We start from the raw sequence: 24,346 nt of genomic DNA on the forward strand, positions 1-24,346 counted from the left end.
AAAAGTTTTGATTTTTACAGAAACTCTGTCATTGTATAGGGAGATGATTAGAAGACAGACCCTGGAGCAAGAAGTCAAATACTGATTCCAGCGCAAAACAGCTGATGGTCTTGGGCGGTCGATAAATCAACTTGTGCTTTGCTTTCCTATCTATAAAATCGGGATAATAAAAGTACTACCCCATACGGCTGAACAAGAATTAAATGAATTATTGGAAGTAATGCACTTAGAAGCACATATTAAGTGCCTGATAACTATTACTGAATAATTATTATTATAATTTCTAGTCATGTTTCAAAATCTAAGCACAAATCAGTTTTATCCTAATGGAAGAAAGAGCCACCAAAGACCTCTTTGAGATGTATTTTGAGCGACTGATTTAGTGAGTGAAGTTCATTATCCTCAGAGTGAGTCATTTCGTGTAACTGCCAGCAACAAAGTTCATTTCACAGGATCTTAGACTTTTACAAATGAGGAAAATAAGATCCAAAGAGTCCAAAGGACTTGTCCTACATCACAGGGTTTTAAAAAAAAAAAAGAAAAAATCCTGTAATTCAGTAATTCACTCAAGCTTAAAACATTAAAATAAATATCTGGTAAATTATGAAAGAATATGAATAGAAAATCTTGATTTTAAATCAATAATGAGTAAGAAAGTCAATTCGTGAAAGATAAAAAGTGCTATGGGCTATATTTTTTTTCATTCAAAATGAAAACAACTTTATCCCTACAAGAAAGAAAAATGTTTAGTCTTACAAACGTTGGCCTTGCTTATTGGTTACTAACCTGTAATTATCTGATTATATTTAATAAATAATCACCCCAAAATAACTTCCTATGTTTTCATCCTTCACATGTGAGCATGTGGAGATCATGTAATACATTCACAGTGAATAACTCATTTCATCCTCAAAATACCCCAACTGAGTATTATTGTCTTCCCCGAATGGAAGGATAAAGCAAAGGTCATAGACACGAAGTTACTCTCTTGAAGTCCTACTACAATTTAGCATCACAACTGAGCTAAAATGTGTCCATTTCATTTGTGGCAGGGGGAAGCATAGTGATTTGTAATGGCAAATTTTAACTTGTTATTAGCTATCAATTTCAGTTTCCTAAAGTGGATGGTAGCAGTGTTCTTTCTAAACCAGCCTCCTGATAGATGTGAGAACCAGACCAGAAAAATGAACAGGTACTGAATTGCTCAGCAAGAGAAAATGGTGCAATGAAAAGAGGAAAGAGAGGCAGGAAGGGCTTCTCATGGGGGGCATCGAGGGGGAACAAGACCCTGAGTCATGCATAAAATAGTGACATACCCAAGACGAGAACCCAGGCCCCGGAGTCCCAGACAAGAAGTCTTTCCCATAAGCCCATATTTTACTGTGAAGGAGAAAGGAAAAACTACTTACCTAGAGAAGTTGTGGATCAAGTTTGAATGAAATTTCCTCTTGGCTCTATAAGAATGAAAAGAACTTTGCCTGGATTTAATTAAATGTGAAATCAGATACATAGATCGGCTCATCTGGTACTAGGATGTTATTAGCAAGCAAGTTTCCCCAGGATTCTTGCCAAAGGAAGAGAATTCACATTTACAAGGCTAACACTCACCCATTGTATGAATCAGCCACAATTTTTTGAGGTGCAATAATTGACGGAGGAGTAATTTCCTCAATGTTTGAGCAGTTTTCTAAATCACAGACACATACCTAGAGAAGAGTACATCAGTAGAATTAGTGTCTATTCAATTTGGCCAACATGTATTTCTTGAGCAACTGTTCTGTATTTAGAATTTCACTAGTCACAGAGCACTTTTAGAAAACATAAAAAAGCTCTTAAAAGACAATGTTATATCCTATATCCTAATGAGTTTATATCCTCTTGGTATCCGTGAAATACGAGTACGTATTTTCCTGGCTTACAGAGGCACTCAACTATTTTTATTAATGTTTAAGCTGCTTCCAAGCTTAGGGGCTTCCAGCCATAGCGATTGTGACCAGCCTGTCCCTTTAAAAGAAGGAAACTTGAAACACAGCAAACTGTGTCTTCTCAAAGGTTTGGTAATACAATATTTTCAGAGACCTACTGCAGTTATCTGTGGTTATTATACAATTTACAATGCTTGCAGCTGATTTTGATTATGATTGGCAGTTTTATCTAGTGATAATTCAGGTACCACCACTGTCTTATAGAAGATGAATTATCATTAGTATAAACTCACAGCTCTGAAAAATCACAATAAAGATGATTTAATGGTAGGTCAGGACTAGTACTAGGTAAAGTCTAGACCCTGCTATAGGCTAGATCTATGGTTCGTTGCTAACCCAGTGTCTAAAACATAGTAAACACTCAGTGACTAATTATTGAATGAAAGAATTATGTTTACTTGTAAATATACCAAGATATGCATTAGAGTATCAATATCAAGTTGTTTACTTTAAATTCTCAGACTAACCAGTTGAGCCATGATGAAGTACATTCTCTGATAAAGCCAGTCTATGGAGATGGAAGAAATTAATCCTGAACCACTGTAAAAAATTCTCAGGTCAGACACATCAGACATGTTGGCAGCTCCCTTCACCCATATGAGAGTTCCTTCAGAGAAATAAACAACTTGCTGGTGGACATTAACTGATATTCCTGGAAGAGCCATGCAAAAATACATGTGTGTTATTAGGTAACAACCAGACAAAACACTTCCACGAAAGAGAATTTATTTCTTTAATCCTTAATAAAGGGATTAAAACTGAAGTCAACCTGGATCTTTCTTTTCACACTAAGGAAACATTTTTCTCTATTACACTGACCTGTAATATTACGGTGTGTAGCACCCGGCTGAAGGCAATGTGCTTCATCTACCAAATGTTTTAAAGATCTCTTTCGTAGAGAAGTTTTCCTGGATAAAAAGAGCCACCGTTCCTCTTCTTGAACTAAAACAACAACACAGTTTCTAGACAGACAGACCAATCATATACACATTGACACAAAAAAGATCAATACCATCCTTCAACACAAGGGGGCTAGCACGTGAAAGAGGCTGGTCAGATTTTCTCTGAAGGCACTGGGGTATTTCAGCTGTAGTACAAATCACATTCTGTGATTGGGATGAGAAGTACAGTGTCAGTCAAGTAGGATTTCTGGGTATGTGCCCCTAAATGCCCTCAAAATATCATCACATGCGGTATCACTGTTCTCAACAGCCTTGCCCAAATAGGAGCTCGGCTTATTATCCTCCACCATAGGAATCTGACTGCTTGGTGGAGGTGGTCCAGCCCAGGCTGGAGTGGGTTGTTGCATAACACACACATATGGACAAACTTTGGTTGTCTCTGTTTTGTCTTTAATTATCTCCCTTTGAGGCAGGAGAAAGGTCCGTAGTAATGAAATGTGAGGACTACAGAACTCTGTTTGACATCCTGTTCAAGTGGAGAGTGATGAAGTGTGCGTTGATGAACACTTTTAGTGTAATTAATAAATGTTATGCAATAATCACGGTAACAACAACCTTAAGCCTGCTCTATATTTAACTCGCCCTTTGGATGCTTCTTGCATAACAAAAATACCTCTCCTTTCCTAGAGTGTAGTAACAGCCCCAAAAAATAAACTAAAGGCTGGTGATAGATGACATTCACTCCCCACTGGCATAGGCGTGTGCAGATTAGAGGACGGGGCAGTCAAGTCAGCAAATGGGGCTCCCATGAAAACGGAGAGCAGACTCCTAGAATTCTGAATCTTTGTGTGTTATTCCAAAGTCTTTTAACTCGCTTCCCCAAAGTATTTCCAGTGTTTCTTAGAGAGCATTTTCTTTTATCATTTTGCTCACGTGGGCATCATGCAGAAAGTATTCAGTCTCTCAAGGCAATTGTTAAAATGCCGAAGTAAAAAAGAAAAGTACTTGCAAAATAATAACAGAAGCCAATTTGGTAGGCTGAATATTCAGAATGGTAAAATGTAACTTATTAAGTTTAGATATATTTAAAAACCTTAAGGAAACTGGAAGAAAAAGATATCTGATCTGTGTTAAATGATAATACATAATATAAGGTGGAGGTTAGGGCAGAAACAATATATGTATCCCCTAAGTGTGTAAATAAGAGTCATAATCACTAGTGACTTTAACTGAAACCAGGGGTTTGCTTGAAGCCATTTTTTTAATCCCTAATTTTTTTTTAATTTTTAAATTCCAACGTGGAAACTTTAGATCAAACAACTTACTCCTATTTGTCAAATACTGGGACTCATTTAACATTGAAAACTTATCAAGTATTCAGAAGACAGTGTCCATTTGGGCAGAACAGTAGGGTCTTGGGGAGCACCAGATGACCCAGGACCTCCAAGATCTGAACCCACCCTTGCCACCCCCTCAGTTCCGTGTAACAGGAGGCGCATCCCCAGTCTCTACCTGCTGGGGATGAAGTGGTAATACTAGATTCTGCTTCCGGCCCCTCACCAACTTCATTTACTGCTGCAACAGAAAACCTATTCCAAAAACGATTTGGAGAGATGTATTTTACATGGCATGGTGTGAACATGAGACAAAAATAGAAGGAGCAATAACATTTCTATTTAAAGGACGATGTGGCAATGCATGTATCTAGTTACTTGGTGCCACTGCTTAGCACTAAAATGACCATCAATCACATCCTTGTTTGCATTCCCCATAGAATAGTTCAGGGTCACAGAGGTCAAAAACTGAACTCTGCTATCTGCATGACCCCCATTCATGCCCTAATTTAAAGAGGTCTTAGTAAATGCTGGAAAAGCTAACAATAATAAAATAATCCCCTTAACAGTTAATACAAAAATACCATTAACAGAATTTTACCTCCTTACTTTTTTCATGTTGGATTAAATGATGAAATGATATTTATGGTGCTTATAATGTCTTTTTTAGCCCATATTTATAAGCCCACATTTATATTTATCTCTGAATACAATAGAAATACTTACAAATGTTTTTGCTCAGGATGGTGTAATCTAATAAGCGTAAAAACTTGAGGAAAACCACAGCAACTTAAACCAACAGCACAAAGCCAATGCGACTTCTCAAAATACATTTAAGCTATTTTTTAGCCCTATTTCTTAAATAATATCATGCCTGTAACCCATGCTGGTTACTATTTTTAAATTTTATATTGGAGTATAATTGATTTATAATATTGTGTTAGATTCAGGTCTACAGCAAAGCAACTTAGTTATACATATATCTATTCTTTTTCAGATTCTTTTCCCATATAGGTTAGTACATAGTATAGAGTTCCCTGTGCTGTACAGTAGGTCCTTGTTGGTTATCTATTTTATATATAGTAGTGTGTATATGTTAATCCCAAACTCCTAATTTATCCCTCCCCCCCCAACCTTTCCCCTTTGCATGCTAGTTACATTTTTCCTGCACCACTTAATTCTTACCTGTAGGTGGTATTTGGTAGAGTGGAGTAAAACTGGAAACTGGTTCTCTGTGTCCCTGAATCTAACTTTTGATTTTTATTATTCAGCCTTAAGTTATAACCCAAAATAGGTCCACCTGGGAATTGAGGTGGAGCCCAACTGATTTCCACCGTGTCCGGACTGGAGCTTTCAATATTTTTAATGAGAGGAGCAGTTTCAGGAACTGGAAGAGATAATGGTGACATCGTGAGCAGAAAATATACAGTGAAAAATGTAAAAATGTAAATAGGATAGGAAAAAAAGTGTTGTTTTTTTGAAAACAGCATAAATGAAGTATTTTTGTTAATATTCACAGAAGTGATAGAGAGAAGATAGTAATATATCTATGAGCTGCAATTCTTGATCCCTAAATGATACCAGTTAACTACTTTCCTAAGGGACTCTTTCAAATGTTATTTTCCTCACTTCTAATTTATGCAATAAAATTAAATGTGGAAGTATGCAAATAGGATAAATGTTCTAGAAAAAAAGTGGTCAAAAATCTCCAGAGACCTAAACAAGTTGAAACGTGGGATGGAACCAGGTTAGGAAGGAGAAGAGAATCTGTAATAAACTGGAGTCAATGATTAACACAAGTTAAAAGAAGTAAGTCCTGGGGCCTATTCCCTCACTAGAGTGCTGTAGCCGGACTAGTTCCAGCTAAAGATATGGCTTTAGATAAGCCTGAATTAGAACAGTCTGCTTCACTTTTGCTGGCATCAGCTCTGCTGACCTAGACTGTACTTTCCTCCCCCAGCTCCCAAGGTCCCCTGGAATCCAGGCTTTCTGTGCCTTAGCAACATCCCTTCCCTTGTGAAGGATGAAAGGAGCATGCATTCTCTAATTAAGCACTCACCCACAGACTTTAGGAGCTACCCAAGTGCCAAAGAACAGAAAGGAAAACAAATGATCTAACAGCCTATCTTCCACCCATGTCTCCACCTGCTTTCCATACCCCCCACGCCCTGAAACCACACCCTTTTATTTCGTCTTTCCATAGAAAGACAGACTGATGTCACTTTGCTCTTCAGTAGTCTCTCTGCCTCGGAACAATTTTGGCAGGTGCTCTGCGTCACCCCTGACCCTTTAGAGTGGGGAGAGAAGGGACAGTTCAGCCCTCGCATTGGCTGCATTTTAAAAAGGCTTTTTAATTGATCTCTCAGCCTTTCTCTGATACAGTTCCTCCCCAACTCTCAGACTGAGCTTTAGCAAACACAAATACCATCACATCACTCCTCTGCTCCATGCACTCAGTCACCCTGGTGAACAGGGAAGTAGGAATCATCTCCCAGTGAATCAGAATCAGGATGTCAGAAAAACTAACTCTTCAGGGTCAGTGCCCAGACAGACATGATCCGCTCCACTTCAAGCATGTAGATGTCACATGGTGAACTGTGATCATTGTCCAAATCTCCCCCACAAAAATCGTCCCTGAAAAGGCTGGTCAGGTTAGGCAAGGTAACCATTCCACCTGATTAAGAAATTATCTTCATAAAGGCCCCAAGTAATACCATCTAAAAATCATATATTTCCCATAGCTAAAAAAGAAAAGAATCATGAAGTGATGGAACATGAAACAGATAACTTTGTAAGTTTTGATGTGGCTAAAAAAAGTGAGATAGAATTGAGGCATGAGATGCTATCCATGGAAAAGACCCCCAGTACGAGGACTGGAACACCTGGAGGGTATGTGGGCTTGCATATCCAGAGAAATGCCCGGAAATAGAAAGCAAAATTTGCCTTCTTCATTATTTTGATTTGACTAGCCTTGGGCCCTGGACCACGGTATGTCTCCAGCACTGGAAAATGTTCCAACACTATTGGAGTACATGAGGCATTGCTTTGAATGAAGAAGGATCCACATATTCTACTCGGATCTGGAACATTTCGAATATGACCCTAGGCCAGTGTCTGACCTGAGGTCCCAAGAATAGTCAGGGAATAGTCAGCAGAGGTGCCATACATACCCTAAAATCTGATAAGCAAGAAGAGAGCACTAATCAGAGAAGAGGGAAAATGCCCCAACCAGCTTCATCCGCTATCTAGCTATGCTTCTGTCCAAGGCCTAGTTCACAGTGAGGGTCTCTGCACACAGCTGAATCTCCAGAACGAGGGGTAGGGACATATAACGTCTGGCTTGGAATAAGTCCTCCCACGTCCCCTCAGCTAACTCTAAGGGTGAGAGCACCAGGCAACTCTCCCTGAGTGTCTGCCCCAGGCATTCACCTCCCTAAAAGGCTCTAGGCTTGAATCCTTTTCCTGGTATGGAGTCACATCTTTGAAAGAAGAAATCAGAAAATGCCCCAATATATGTACTATTTTTAAAAATCATCTCTAATCAAATGTTAAAGTATTATAATAACCTCCCAGCTGATCTCACTACCTCTGTACATTCCAGTCTCTCTCATTCCTTCAATCCATTCCATATGTAGTGGCCAAAATTATCTTTTTAAGGAGTACTCAAAGCAACTACTCCTCTTCTTTAAAACCTTCCATAATTTCTGACTGCTAAGTGAGGCTTATTCTGACCACCTTCTTTAATACACTCCCCATTTCTAAAGGACAGACCCTGCTCAAAACGTTCCTCTTACCATAGCACCCCGTATCTTCCTACTTACAATATACTTTCCTTATTTATTAGGTTTACTGGTTAGAGTATTTCTTCTCCACCAGAATGGGTATTTTTGTTTTGATCACAGGAGTATGGTGAACACCTAGAACAGTATTTGGCACCTAGCTAGGTACTCCATTGTTGGATGGGTCTATTAATGAAGGAATAAATTTATTTCATTGTTTAAAATAAAATGAACTAACCAAAGCTTTGGAACAATTCCTGATTTCTTAAGCAACGTGTGCATGCCATACCTCCATAAGGATGAGTCCTATAACTGGGACTTGGAGGGGAATACAGTTGCAGCTGGGCTGTGAAGATCCAAATCACTCGAAAAATATATTCAGTGAAGGGATGCAAGGGCTCTACCACATAGGAGAGCTTGGACACGGCCTAAATCAACAAGAGATCAAAAATCAGCATTTATGGAATAGCCACCATATATTGTAACTCAAGAGCACAGATTCGTTTGTAGATGATGGATGGCCTTCTGGATATGGAGTGACCCAAGGCCTGCCAGACCAGTTGAAATGGAGGCCTGGAGCTCAGAGCTGAGCCATCCCGACATCAGTCAGCATAATTCACACCAAAATTCTTTCCTTCTTCAAAACTGCAAAATTATGGATTCAATTATATGGCATTTACCTCAATTTTAGTAAATTACCTTTACTTTTCCATGTTAATATACTTGGTGTCTTGGGACTATTTTTCTCTGAGCATGCTTTTGATTTCCTAAAAGGGACCATCCTGGATGACCTCCTTGCCCTCCACCCTAGTTGGAATCATTTTCAATGGGGTGGGCAGATAAAGACCAATGATATAAGTAGTTGGTTATGTGATGCTGTGCTGAAGGAATAATATATATGTCCAATAATAAATTTTCCTTAAAAATAAAAGGTTTAGCATAAAAAGTAGCAGAGATTAAAGTTCATCTAATCCAACCACTCATTTTACGTTTGAATCTTCTCTAGAATGTCTTTTCACCTATAATTATATGTCGTAATTTGGCACTTTTAATAATTTGAAGAAAAAGTCTCCGTTTAGGCACATGGGCAGCAGTTCATACCTCAGTGTAAGTCCAGCTTCCAGGCAGTTGTGCATATTTCCACTGAATGATGTATTTTACTCCAGAGATGTTGGCTGATTTCCATCGTAATGTCACACTGTGGCTTCCAATGGAAGAAGCAAATGGTGCAGTGGGGAGGTCTGTATTTTCTGGGGAGAAAACAAGATTTCATTCACCATGTCCCCTGTCTGTCAAAGCAGGAGAGAGTGTCCCTGCTTCATCTAGTGCCCTTAGCACCCTCTTGCCACAATTATTCACCTGAACAATAACTGATGCACATATTCAAGTGATTTATTTTTTTAAATCAGTTGGTCTGTTTGGCAGCTTTTTTCTCCCATAGAACGCACTTATCTTTTTTTTTTTTCTTTTTTTTTTGGCGGTACGCGGGCCTCTCACTGTTGTGGCCTCTCCCATTGCGGAGCACAGGCTCCGGACGTGCAGGCTCAGCGGCCATGGCTCACGGGCCCAGCCACTCCGTGGCATGTGGGATCTTCCCGGACCGGGGCACGAACCCGATAGATTTTGACGATAGATTTTTGACGATTATCGATAGACGATCATTTTTGACGATAGATTTTTTACAAGCAAGCAACATGGAGTGTTCTGAGACTGTCCAGTTTTCTCTTGTGATACCACTTCTATATAGGCTAGAAGGGTGGGTACCAAGGGTGTGTCTGGGGCAACAGAACCATCCACTACCCCAGGACATGTATCTCAAGATATATTTTAATTTTACACGATATGTCTACAGTTGTTGCCCATTTTGTCAACACATTATTTTTATACGTGCAAGTAGTTGTCTGTACTCCAAAGGATTCTATATTCTGCTGTTTTTTATTGTGAAATATTTCATGACTTTTAAACAGTAGCAACATTACAATTGCTACACAAAGTTATTGGTGCTACTTCCCAGGCCCTGTGTGAGGGGTTAGAATTCTGAATGGTATGTACCACTGGGATGAAATTATTTTACTTTACTTTTTCTGTTTTCCAAAATCGTGACTAATTTAATGCATTAGCTTGCTTTTTCACCAGAATTTTTTACTGTGGTAAAATACACATGGCATAAAATTTACTATCTTAACCATTTTTAAGTGTACAGTTCCGTGGTATTAAGTACATTTGTATTCTCGTACAACCATCACAACCGTCCATCTCCAGAACTCTTTTCATCTTGCAAAACTGAAACTAACCGTTAAATAATAACTCCCCATTCCCCCTCTCCCTCCCCCTTCCCTAGGCAACCACCATTCTACTTTGTGTCTCTATAATTTTAAGTACTCTAAATACCTCATATAAGTGGAATCAAACAGTATTTGTCTTATTGTGACTGGCTTGTTTCACTTAGCATAATGTCCTCAAAATTTATTCCTGCTGTGGCATATGTCAGAATTTCCTTCCTTTTTAAGTCTGAATAATATCCCATTGTATGTGTATATTGCATTTTGCTAATCCATTCATCTGTCAGTGGACATTTGGGCTGCTTCCATGTTTTAGCTATTGTGAATTCAATATTTGAGTATAATAGGGGTGTATAAATATCTTTTTGAGACCCTGCTTTCAATTCTTTTGAGTATATACCCCAAAGTGGAATTGCCAGATCATGCAGTAATTCTGTCTTTAATTTTTTGGTTTTTTCCACAGGAGTTATACCATTTTACATCCCCATCAACAGTGCACAGCATTCCAATTTCTCCACATCCTCGTCAACACTTTTTACTTTTCTGGGATTTTTTGCTTTTTTTTTTTTTTTTCCTCGAAGTGGTATTTCATTGTAGGTTTGATTTGCATTTCTCTAATGATTAGTAATGTTGAGCATCTTTTCATGTGCTCTTTGGCCATTTGTATATCTTCTTTGTAGAAATGTCTAAGTCCTTTGCCCATTTTTTAATTGGATTGTTCGCGGGTTTTGTTGTTGAATTTTAGGAGTTTTCTATATATTCTTGATATTAATCCCTTATCAGATATGTGATTTGCAAATATTTTCTCCTATTCTATTGGTTGCTTTTTTTACTCTGTTGATAGTGTGCTTAAATTTTTTTAATTTTCATGAAGTTCAATTTGTCTATTTTTTCTTTTGTTACCTATGCCTTTCGTGTCATATCCAAATAATCATCGCCAAATCCAATGTTGTGAAGCTTTTGCCCTATGTTTTCTTCTCAGATTTTTATAGTTTCAGGTCTTACATTTAAATCGTGGATCCATTTTGAGTTATTTATTTATTTTGGGGGGGCTGCATTGGGTCTTTGCTGATGCACACGGGCTTTCTTTAGTTGCGGCGAGCAGGGGCTACTCTTCATTGCGGTGCGTGGGCTTCTCATTGAGGTGGCTTCTCTTGTTGCGGAGCACAGGCTCTAGGCGCATGGGCTTCAGTAGCTGTGGCACGCAGGCTCAGTAGTTGTGGGTCACGGGCTCTAGAGCACAGGCTCAGTAGTTGTGGCGCATGGGCTTGGTTGCTCCGCGGCATGTGGGATCTTCCTGGACCAGGGCTTGAACCCGTGTCCCCTGCATCAGCAGGAGGATTCTTAACCACAGCGCCACTAGGGAAGTCCCAATTTTGAGTTAATTTTTGTATGAGATGTTTTATAAGGATCCAACTTAATTCTTTTGTATGTTGACACTCAGTTTTCTCAGGACTATTTGCTGAAAAGACTGCCTTCTCCCCCATTGAATGGTCTTGGCACCCTTGTCAAAAATCATTTAACCATATATATAAGGATTTATTTCTGAACTCTCTATTCTAGTCCACTGATCTATATGTCTGTCTTTATGCCAGTACCACAGTATTTTGATTACTGTAGGTTTGTAGTAAGTTTGAAATCAGGAAGTATGAATCCTCCAGCTTTGTTCTTCTTTTCAGGATTTGGGGTGCTTTGAGATTCCATATAAATTGTAGGATGGGTCTTTCCATCTCATGCAAAAGATCTGCAAAAACATCTTTGGAATTCTGATACGGATTGCATTAAATCTGTAGATTGTTTTGGTAATATTGACATCTTGACAATATACCAGGTCTTTCAACCAATGAATAAGGATGTCTTTCCATTTTTTTGTCTTCTTTAATTTGTTTCAGAAATGTTTTGTAGTTTTCACTTTACAAGTCATTCACCTCCTTGGTTAAGTTAATTTCTAAGTGTTTTTATTCTTTTTGATGCTATTGTAAATGAAACTGTTTTCTTAATTTCCTTTTCAGATGGTTCATTATTAGTGTATAGAAATGCAATTGATTTTCAAGTGTTAATTTTGTATCCTGCTATTTTGCCAAATTTGTTTATTAGTTCTAACATGGTATTTTGTGGTATCTTTAGGGTTTTCTGCATATAAGATCATAATATCTGCAAACTAAGAGAATTTTTACTTCCTCCTTTCAAATTTGGATGGCTTTTATTGGATCCATCAAATTTGGATGCCTTTTTCTTCCCTGATTGCTCTGGCTAGGATATCCAGTACTATATAGAAGTGGCAAAAGCAGGCATCTTTGCCTGAACTTAGAGGATAAGTTTTCTTTTATAGAAAAAGAATCACTACTCTGGTTCAGGAAAGATGGTAAATTTTTTTAAGGAGCTTAAAATGATTAAATACAAACTCCCATGACCTCTTTCCAGTTAAAGGAAAAGTTGACACAATTCTAATCACTATAGATACTGAATCTGAACTAATTAAAGTACATACTACAAAAATACTCTGTGACCCAGAAAAATTAAAGCCACTGTCATCTGAGAGTTTAGCCCCATGGAGTGGCTTCACACAACCCTTCTCTGCTTATTCTTCCATTTAGGGTTCACTTTTGGATACTATAACTATACAGGCAAAGCACAGTTCCATTTTTCCCTTTTTATAGTGTGAGATGCTCAACAGCAGGGATTGGAATAGCTGTGGGATACCTTGAAGAGGAGTCCAGTGATGGAGTGGTCAGCAGAGCAAGGAAGAAGAACCAGGAGACATCAGAAAAGATGTAAGTTAAGAACTGGGCAGAAGGGGCCAGAGTTATATAAGTACAAGTAAATGGAAATTTCATAGCTAAATACACACATATGTTTCAAAGCCATGGTGATGCATATGGAAAAATAGAGATAAGGTAGGTTTATTCTAAAATATCAAGACAAGAGTGAACCAAATGAGAAGGAGGAAGCTAGGGACTTCCCTGGTGGCACGGTGGTTAAGAATCCGCCTGCCAATGCAGGGGACATGGGTTTGAGCCCTGGTCCGGGAAGATCCCACATGCTGCGGAGCAACTAAGCCCTTGCACCACAACTACTGAGCCTGTGCTCTAGAGCCCGTGAGCCACAACTACTGAGCCCGCGTGCCACAGCTGCTGAAGCCTGTGCACCTGGAGTCCGTACTCTGCAACAAGAGAAGCCACCACAATGAGAAACCTGTGCACCGCAACGAAGAGTAACCCCCGCTCGCCACAACTAAAGAAAGCCCACGCGCAGCAGCACCCAATGCAGCCAAAAATAGATAAATAAATGAATAAATTTATAAAAATAAAATTTTTTAAAAAAGGAAGAGAAGCTAAACTGAGCTATATACTACTTTCAATATATAGCAGAGTGGCTAAGAATAGGCTCTGGAATGAGATAACTGGGTTAAAATTCAAGTTACATCCTTCTCTGGCTATGCAGCGCCAAGTAAGTATTTACACTCGTGCCTTATTTTTCTCATCTGTAAAATGAGGAGGATAATAGTGTTTATACCTCTGAGGACAAAAAGAGCTAAAACCTATAAATTACTTAGAACTGTGCCTGACTCATAAATGCCTAATAACTATTTTTATTTCAATATATTATTAGCTGTTATCATCCCCACCATGAGGAAAAGGGGAGGATGGAGGGTATCTAAAATAAAATAATGTAGCAGATCCGCAGATAAATGGACCAGTACCAGATGTGTTAAAGACAAGCAGGGTCTTAAGTACATGGGTGAAAAGATTCATCAGAACAAACTAAAGATAAGGTCTGTAAGCACAAATGCCACATATGTAAACTTGGTACATCTCAGTTAGTGGTACATAGACAGTGATAGCCAAATGAAAAATATAAAATAAAGCACCGATTACACTTGTACTCTAACAGAACTGTATAATTAAGTTGGTAGTATACTTTTAGAATATGAGAAAAGGATATAAATCAAAGTTTCCCAAACTCTCTCAGTTCTGGCATCTTTAATATATTGGTAATTTTTGGGCTTCCCTGGTGGCGCAGTGGTTGAGAGTCCTCCTGCCGATGCAGGGGACACGGGTTCATGCCCTGGTCCGGAAAGATCCCACATGCCGCGGAGCGGCTGGACCCGTGAGCCATGGCCGCTAAGCCTGCAACGTCTGGAGCCTGTGCTCCGCAACGGGAGAGGCCACAGCAGTGAGAGGCCCGCGTACCGCAAATACATATATATATTAGTAATTTTTTCATGACCCACTAGAACAAAAGAATCACCTAAACAGTTCCATTTATTAAGTATTATAACTTGAGTATGCGTGTCCTATCAACTTAGTAGATGATTGGGGAAAAAACACATAAATTGAAAGACAAAATAATATATTTATTTCATCCCTAAATAAAAATAATTGCATACTACTCGGATCTGTGTGCCTACTGGGCACTGCACAACTTCTCAAATATTCTAATCAGACTGGACACCTCCATCCTTTTTTCCTGTTCCTCGTTGTATTCCTCATGGTATTTGCTTTTTAACACAGCAACACCAAAAACGCAGGATTGTAAAGATATGATAGCATAGAAAGGAATGTAGTGCAATCCATTGTTTATACCATCAATTACCTCTGGCTAGTAGTTCCTGTGATGTCCAACAGACATCGACTACCCTTGTGTTTCCCTCAATGTTTAAAATGCCCCCACACCTCCCTGTGAGGTAGATGTGATGCCCTGGGGGACCTCAGTGCACAGCTTGGAAACCACAAAATATAAATTTTATCCACTACTAACTCCTACTACACAGAAGGTAAAAAATGTAATACCACTACCCCTCCACAGAAATGTCAAGGAGGGTCTTTTGTGGGACATTAAAGGGCAGAAGCAAATCAGGATAGGAAGGCAAGATCCACCTTCCAATTTCCATCAGCCACTGAGAGCAAGGAGCAAGCCACTGAAACAAGGACTACAACTTACGGAAGAACCAATCATCTCTTGTTCTGGAAGGAACTGTCTATCTCCCAGTGGGAGGAAACACTGGGGAATTCGGGACAAGTTAGCTGCTAGCATATAGGCTATAATTTATCAAAGCGTTGGTCCTTCAGAAACCACTAGAGAATTAACACACTTGGGCAAAGTCACTTAGAGACACCCAACCTGCTCTGAAATAAGTCAGAGGGAGCTGGAAACCCAAGTTCCCTACTTACTCAAAATTTAACACTGAGAAGGATAACTTCCATACATTGTGCAAATTTCCCAGTGTCTTGTAGGGAGCCATAACTATAGTAGGTACTTGATTGAATAACTGTTAGCTGAGTAATGAAATGTGCATTAAATAAAATACTTCTACACTTTCAGTTCATTAAAACAGTGGCATTTCCTGACATCAAGTTGCTCAGGATTCACATTGGTCTTTCTCGTTAAGACAGAAGTAATTGCATCCACTGAACTGCGGGCAAAATCTCAAGTTCTAAACATGTCATGTGCTGTGTCCTCTATTTTGCTCTGAAAGAAGAGTTTTGCTGAGTCTCTGTCAAAATGGCTTCCACATTTGAAGTTATCGAAAAATGTATATATTCAATAATACATATATTCAATTTTATATATATATAGATAGATAGATCATACTGAGACATAGAAGTCTAGATATTTTAAGAGGTGGCTCATTACCCCTACATTAGCACAGGTCCCTGGAGTAGTGTAAATTATTTTCAATAACAGTTGGTTGCGTCTGCTTACCTAGCACTTCCTCTTCATATGCACCTTCCCCGCTGCTGCAGCCGACCTCACAGGATTCTCGCTATGGAAGACAGGTAGCATGCCAGTCAGCACAGCCTTTGTACTGCTTTTCTGATAAGCTTCAAGTAAATTTTGAAATATGAATGCCTGATATATAAGCATACATGTATATCAAGTATTTCAGCTGTAATAAGTATTAAGTTCCCATTTGCTAGTGGGATTAGAACAACACTTCTCAATCTTTTTTGACCGCGTCCCAAATTCCAAAATACGTTTAACAAAACAACTTAGTACACACATACATGTTGGGAAAAAAAGATTCTTGAAATGGTATTTTTTTCCCTGTTTTAACAGTTTTATTGAAATATATTTTACATAACCATAAAATTCGCCCATTTAAAGCACATAGTTCAGTGGGTTTTAGTATATTCAAAGATTTGTACAATCATCACTACAATCTAATTTTAGAATATTTTCATCCCAAAAAGGAATCCTGACCTGTGATGCAATCTTATATGTTCTATTCTATGTCATTTTATTGTGACTGTTTATTCAGTAAATTGATTTCATGACCCTCTAATGGGTGACACCCCACAATGTGACAAAATACTGAGCTCAACAATGCAATTATATGTTTGCCATCTTAGTCAAAGGTTTAGTGAGTTAATAACCTAAAGCTCTAGCCTAAAGTTATGCCTATTTATTTTATATATCCATGTCTTCCTTGAAAGATTAAAAATGGACTATAAACTTTATAGTAACTAAACATTTCAATGGTTGTCTTAATGCCAACGTTAAATTTTAAGGTCTACAAAAACCTAATGATGATTAACATGTTTATCTCATTAACAGAAAACAGAGAAAACATTTTGGTGACTGAGAGATAAATTTCCTGCAACTTTTAGCAGGTGCATTAACAATAGTTAATAGTGGGGGGGGAACTTGGAGAAAAGGCACACATCGTAAAACTACAACACAATCATGATCAATCTTCCTGCTCTCACTCAGTTTACAATACCTAGGACAACATGCTGTTGTTTCTCATGATAATAGTGGAAACCATGACACAATGCATTTACTCTGAACATCCAGGTAGAGAAGGGCTGTAATTTGCAAATACTTAGCTGTCCCACGTTTGATCTGTGCGCTCAGAGGAAGTGGAGCCTGATAAGCCTAGTTTTGCTTAGTTAAGGATTAATTTAAATACTCCAGTTTGGGCTCAGGATTATTTAACTTAAGGGTTTAGTATACTTTTCACATCTTCTTTGCAGGTTCAGTAAAATACATTCAACACATTCAACAGAGAATAAATATACCAAGTGGGAGCAAAATTATTATTAACATAGGATTTTCTTTTCAAGAAAGAAAACTGAGGAAGAAGAAAGGAGATAGAATAATGTTTATCTGGAAATGTAGCTAGTCCTGACCTAAGAGTTTAAATGTTTCGTTTTGTTTACTTTGGTGAAGCTTGTATTTTTTTCCAGCTTTTTTGAGATAAATGATTACCACCAAAGCATTAGCTAACACCTTCATCCCATCATATAATTACCATTTCTTTTTTGTGATAAGAATATTTAAGATCAGCTCTTTAGCAGCATTCAAGTACATAATACAGTGTTATTAGCTGTAATCACCGTGCTGTACATTAGATCCCCAGAACTTGTTAATCTTATAACTAGAAGTTTGTACTCCAAGGAGTTTAAATGTTTTCTCAAGTGGAGGCAAAAGCTATTGATTAGGATTTCCTTCTCTCTCTCTCTCTCTCTCTCTCTCTCTCTCTAATCTAACATTAGACTTCAAATGAAATTATCCACTGTTTCTCAAGCTCAAGTTGCCTGGAGAGAATCTAAAAGAATTCGGATTTAAGAAATTCACAGAATCTGAGCTCACAGCCCCTGGATGGGGCGTTTATACAGCATATTCCAGGCTACTGAGCTGCCATTCCCACTGCAGAAGCCAAGTTCATACTTCCCAGGGGCTGCACCAGTTTGCTGTCTGTTCTCACAGCAGTAAGACCATTTTTATCATCATCCCTCTGGCTCCATGCTTGTGTTTCCCAGACTGGCACACCTGCTGTCGGTGCCTTTTCTTATTCCTGTAGCACAAGAAGGACATGCCCCGCCATCCTCCTGGGATGCCTCTACTGCAGAGTCTCTACACCAATTGTGGCTTCATCTCCTAAAAAATCATTCATTCACTCATCAAAAAATATTTATTGATAACTTTTATATGCCAAGCACTGTTTTATGTTTTAAGGGTATGGCAATGAATAAGACAGGCAAGCTCCCTGACTTCATGGAATTTACATTCTCTTAGAAGGGAAGAGACAATAATGGAGTAACAAACTTAAAAGATAAAATATGCTCAGATATGAAAAGTGCTATGAGGAAAATAAAACAAGTCAAAGACAGACGGCATGACCAGACAGGAAGGGGACTAACTTTAGTGAGGGGACTCAGGAAGAACCATGCAGAGGTGACCCCCAAGGCAAGACCTGAGTGATTAGAAGGAGCTGGCCTTGCAAAAGTCTCGGCAAGGGCAAACACCCTGAGGCAGGCATGTGCCACATATACTCAGAGAAGAGGGAAAGGCCAGTGTGGCCAGTACAGAGCACAAGGAAGAGGGGGCAAGATGAGGCAGGGGCGTCAGCAAACACTGGCAGTCTGTATTTTTTCTCAAATGGCAATGAGAAGCCACAAAGGTTTTTAGAACCTTTTAGATTAGGATAATCTAATTTGTGTTCTTCAGGGATAAGCCACCTTACTTGCTAACATCATTTTCCAAGTTATATTTTGCTAAGCTACCAGTTGTAAAACTATTCCCTCCAAGGAACATGTGGGCAGATTCCAAGCTTCCTAGGTTGAAACTTTGATGGTTGAGGAGTTTGATTTCCTAAAGGTGTGAGCAGCTGAGTTTAAAATATCTCTCTTGGGACTTCCCTGGTGGTCCAGTGGCTAAGACTATGTGCTCCCAATGCAGGAGGACCGCGTTCGATCCCTGGTCAGAGAACTAGATCCCACATGTTGCAACTAAGACCCGGTGCAACCAAATTAATTAATTAATTAGTTAAATATCTCTGTGTTTATCTCTACCTCCACCTCTATTGAGCATGTATTACTGTTCAGTTCTACATTACTTAACATATAAAATAGCAAAATATAATAGAAAAGAATAGAATAATTATATATTACAATAGAGAGAAAAGATGTACATTACATAAGCACAGACAACTGGGCAGCATACTGGTGAACAGGGAACTACCACACTGGAAACCCAGTCCTGGGCTGCTTCAACGCTTGAGACACTTTAACTCTCTCTAGCTTCCAAACACAATCCTCCAGGGACTGTTTTTTTGGCTGCTTTTATTTTGGTCACATAAGAGAGTTCTCAGGCAGTCTTTTTTTTTTTTTTAATCTCAATCAGGAAAGAACGTTAATTATCTATTTACATACGGGGCAAATTTTCTTCTCTGTTTTATCTCTTCTTACCCAACTCAATCACCATCCACTCCCAAGGAAAAATCACTCAGGTACAGGGTTGCCACAGACTCTTGCGAAAATATTCCAATTTACTTTTTTCTTTTTACTTTATTTTCCACTCAAAGGAAATTTTTCTATTTTACTAATGAATGACAATCTCTGTTTCTTCCTCAGGCAAGATAGGATAGTTCTGTTCTCTGGTTTCAAGGACATTTTAAATAGAATACAGCATAGATGTTAAAGTGAGAAATAATGCCGTTTCATCATAAATACTTATTGTCAAATAAACTAAAATGAATTCTGAAGGGTATGGAATCCAGGACAGGGAAGTTTAGTTGAAGGAGATTGAGTAGGAAAAGATCAAAATCCCAAGGTCTTTCTGAAGGAAGAAGAAAGTCAAGAGCAGGAGAGGGAGCTCCTAGGGTGAGGGAGACTGGGGGCAGGGATGGCGGGGAGGCATTGATAAGAAGAGACCTGGGCACCAGAGTCTGCACAAGGTCCCTTATTGTCATAGCAGGAAGTAAATTAATTAGTTAAAATTAAAAATTTAAAAAGCTGTGTTTCAAATTGTTGTTGAAAGAGTTCACTGAATAAGGAAGAAAATTGTAACTAAAGGGATCTCTCCCCTTTTTTTTTAACATCTTTATTGGAGTGTAATTGCTTTACAATGGTGTGTTAGTTTCTGCTTTATAACAAAGTGAATCAGCTATACATATACATATGTTCCCATATCTCTTCCCTCTTGCGTCTCCCTCCCACCCTCCCTATCCCTTTGTCACAAAGCACTGAGCTGATCTCCCTGTGTATAGGGATCTCTTCTAATGCACTGTATTAATGATAGTGCATAGGCTTTATGGGGAAGAAATGAAATCAGCAGAGATGAGGGTAGTCCTCCAAGTGCCTTTTCCTCTCTTCCTGCCACCCTCTCCCACCCAGGCTTCAGGAATCAGAACCTTTCAAACCAGATTAGAGTAATATACATGTATATATGTGAATGTGTGTGCGTGCATACACACATCTATATACATTCATATATGCATTTTATGTATGCACATAGATATATAAAGCACAGCAAATACTTATGTCAAAATGGAATTATACAGTCATTTTTATAGCCAGAGTAGAGCACTCCCAGGAAGAACATTTCTGTGCATTAAGAATGACTCACTTTTCTTCATTCTTATTTTAACAGCTTTTTAAGGACAAGACAGAAAGACATGGGGTTTAATGACATGTTTTCTGTAAGTGACTGACACTCACCTCACAAACAGCAGCATAGGTATCATTCTGCATAGAAAGAAAAGGAAAGTAAAATTATTGAAAACCTCTAAAGTTGTAAATAATTTTAATGACACTTAGCTAGGCATTTCTTCCAAATTAATTTCTTGCTCTACCACTGACAAAATAATCAATAAAAAAATATCAGAAGCAAGGGAGCCCATAGATGGGCCTTCCATCCAGGAAGGCTGCTGTACAAACAGCTATAAAAATTATGCTGTTTGCATCACTGGAGAAACAGGGATGCATGATGTCTACTAAAAAATCCCAGTCAGTTAAGAGGTAATCTGTCATGGACCAGGTTAGAGAATGAAGGGGTGTTGGCAGGTGCCCGGGGAGACAGAACCTGAAATGAAAACCACCAACAGCTCTGGCTAGGAAAGGCCGGTGTGTTCCTCTGCCCAGACTGGCTGCTCCAGCGTCCACTCTGCTTCCTGGACTGTTACTGGCAACAAATGGTACTTCCCATTCACTCACTCAGCAAGTGCGATCTGAGCACCTGCTACGAGCCCCTCACTGTGTTCAGTGCAAGGGACACAGTGTGAGCAAGACAGAGAGGATCCTGCCTTGATGGGCTTACATGTCGGCAAAAGATACTAAACACATAACTAGACAAATAATGATTTAAATTGACATTTGGACAAAGTGCTACCAAGGAGAAGGAAAAGTGTTTTTAGAGCGTGTAATAATTCCCAAGTGCAGACAGCATCTGCTCCATCTTTCGGTAAATTCCATTCTATGAAGCACACAGTCACAAGCATGGGAGTGGGCATTAAGTGACTCCCATAGCGGAGAGCTGTGAAGACACACTAGATAAGAAAAGCTATAAGGAGATGTTAATGACGGATTTAAATCTCAATGCTATAATTTGAGTCATTAATAGAAAATGGTATTACCTAAAGTTATCATGATCCTAACTGATTTAATCTCTGACTTGAACAACCTGAACAAAGCGACCCATTTTTTCTTTTTTTTATAAATTTATTTATTTATTTATTTATTTTTGGCTGCATTGGGTCTTCATTGCTGTGTGTGGGCTTTTCTCTAGTTGCAGCGCGCAAGGGCTGCTCTTTGTTGTGGTGTGCGGGCTTCTCATTGCAATGGCTTCTCTTATTGCGCAGCACAGGTTCTAGGCACACAGGCTTCAGTAGTTGTGGCATGTGGGCTCAGTAGTTGTGGCTTGCGGGCTCTAGAGCGTAGGCTCAGTAGTTTTGGCGCACGGGCTTAGCAGCTTCACGGTATGTGGAATCTTCCCGGACCAGGGCTCGAACCCATGTCCCCTGCATTGGCAGGCAGATGCTTAACCACTGCACCACCAGGCAAGTCCACGACCCATTTTTAAATTACAGAATTCTTAGTCATGAGATTGGAGTAATTATAGTGTAACAAGCACTATCCCTAGCAGGGAGATTCGATTATTATCCTCATTTATCCATAAGGAAAGCAAAGTACCAAGGGTGAAGTACCTTAACAAAGTCACACACTAATTGGCAAAGCCAGGATAAATGAAAAATAAAGTACTGGGGGTGTATTTCCTATACAAAGTGGAGTAAACCCAGGTGTTTGTGCCCTCTGGATGAGATTGCTACCATGTTCCCTGAAGAGAAACTGAACATGACCTAGGACCCTGTTATCCAAAGTGTGGTCTGGAAACAACAAGCATTGCATCACCTGGGAGCTTGTTACAAGTGCAAAATTTCAGGTCCTGCCCAAAACCTACTGAATCAAAGTCTGCATTTTAGCAAGATCCCTGATAATTGCATATTAAAATTTGAGAAGTGCAGGGCTAGGAAATTGAACAAATACCTAACATTCTACTGAAAGGCCTTTATAATTTGGAGCAACTGGTCATCTCCGGGTTCCATGGTTTGCATTAACTTCCCTCCATCTCCAGTTGCATTAATAATGTTGATCTCATTTTTTCTATTACTATGTATTACTCATACTTTTGCTTTAGAGTCAAGCAAACTAATCGAAAGCCAATGGAAGCTGAAATGGGAATCCTCTTGGAGAACGTTTCTCTTAAGGGAAACAGTAGTATCAAAACAGAAACATAATTAATACTTACACACTTTAAAGTACAGTTTTCCTGATCTGCAGAAGTCCAAAAATGACATCCTTGGATGCACTACAAGAGACAATACGAGACAATGATGACTGAAGAAGGATGATTTTTTCTTGTCACCCGAAAGTGCAAATAGTGACATGAAGTTTTTCTGAAATAGAAATCTACCAAGAAATCTGTGGCCTCACAAGGATCAGGACCTTTGGAATTCTAAGCAGAGCTGTCATATTTACAGGCAGACAGGGCTTGGTGTGGCTCAGGGTTGCTGAGTGGAGTCCAGCCTGGTGCGGGCAGGCCTGGATCCCAGAGAGCACCAGACCTTCAAGGAACGCACTGTCCATTGGGTGCTTGGCAGCAGGTTAAGTCCAGGACAGCATGGCATCAAGCATATTATAGAGGTCAATGGAGTGTCCTCACACAACAAGCAAAAAGCAAAGCTGGGGACTCAAACAGAAGGCAGCCCATCAAAACCCAAGTAGGTGGACAGTTTGGGAAGTCAGCTGCCCACTAGCTGGCTTGCACCCCTTAGCTGCTCTGAAAACCTGCTTGCAGAGCTGCCCTGGCCTCCTACTGAACAGATTCAGCCAGTTCCTCCTTCCCTTACCTGGTTTGTCTGTGCCTGTGACTGTGTTGACCTTTCCGTCCACAGGCCATGATGACACCTAGATCCCACCTTTTTCTCAGTCCCTTCTCAGTGCCATCTCTTTTTTCCTCTCCTTACTCCTTCTGTGTTTGTGTCCCATGCTCAACTTTTTCTCTTCTCACTCTTCAAGTTCTCCAAGTGAACTCATCCCCCACCTCAGCTTCAACCTTCCGAGGTGTCAATAACCCCCACATGTGAACCTCAGCTGAGGCTCCTTCCGGAGCTCCAGACACAGATTTCCAATTGCTCATTAGATATCTCCATTTAAGTCCCTACAATACCTCAAACTCAGCAAATGAAACATCAGATTCCTCACTTTCTACCCTCTAATTTGCTCTCTGTCCCGTGTTTCCCATTAATATGCTTCAATCTTCTGAGCTGCCCGAGCCAGGAACCAGGGTGGCTTCTCTTTCTGCCATCCCCTTGCCCCATGGACAATCCATCATCAAGTCCTATTGACTCACTCCTTCGTTACCTGGACTCTATCTGGGTTCCTCGCTCACTCACTGCCCTTGCTTTTCTGTGCCTGCCACCGCTTGCCAACAGCCTCCTGAGGGACCTCTCTTGTTTCCACACTTGGAATGATTTTTTAAAACAAAACCTAATCATATCCTTCTCTTACCTAAAACCTTGTGTGTCACTGAAACCAAATTACCAACATGGTACTCACAGCTCTCCACCACGTGGGCCTGCCTAGCTTGCCAACCTCTTCTACCTGCCATCTCTGCACACACGTCCTGTCCTCCAAGCAAGCTGAAATCCTCCTCTTCTCCTGCACCAGTCAAGCTCTCTGAAACCGTTGTGTCTTGGCACAAAGGGCTCCCTCTGACCGGTGTACCTCTCCCCTCCAGTCCATCTTTCTAGTTTTAGCCATGCAGGCAAACAAGTGCTTT

At 39.6% G+C, this 24,346-nt stretch overlaps 1 protein-coding gene across 1 annotated transcript in view; it reads right to left on the reverse strand.

The window, feature by feature from the left end:
- The window catches only part of ROS1 (ROS proto-oncogene 1, receptor tyrosine kinase), a 112,890-nt gene that overhangs the window by 78,541 nt on the left and 10,003 nt on the right, over positions 1 to 24,346 (reverse strand). The window contains 9 exon segments of the mRNA XM_029223909.1: positions 1,609 to 1,706; positions 2,453 to 2,637; positions 2,805 to 2,927; positions 4,400 to 4,476; positions 5,407 to 5,608; positions 8,290 to 8,428; positions 9,102 to 9,250; positions 15,989 to 16,049; positions 22,814 to 22,873. Coding sequence (XP_029079742.1) covers positions 1,609 to 1,706; positions 2,453 to 2,637; positions 2,805 to 2,927; positions 4,400 to 4,476; positions 5,407 to 5,608; positions 8,290 to 8,428; positions 9,102 to 9,250; positions 15,989 to 16,049; positions 22,814 to 22,873 — 1,094 coding nt within the window.

The sequence above is a fragment of the Monodon monoceros genome, unplaced genomic scaffold (assembly GCF_005190385.1).
Source record: "Monodon monoceros isolate NGI ecotype Baffin Bay Population unplaced genomic scaffold, NGI_Narwhal_1 Super_Scaffold_15, whole genome shotgun sequence".
NCBI lineage: Eukaryota > Metazoa > Chordata > Mammalia > Artiodactyla > Monodontidae > Monodon > Monodon monoceros.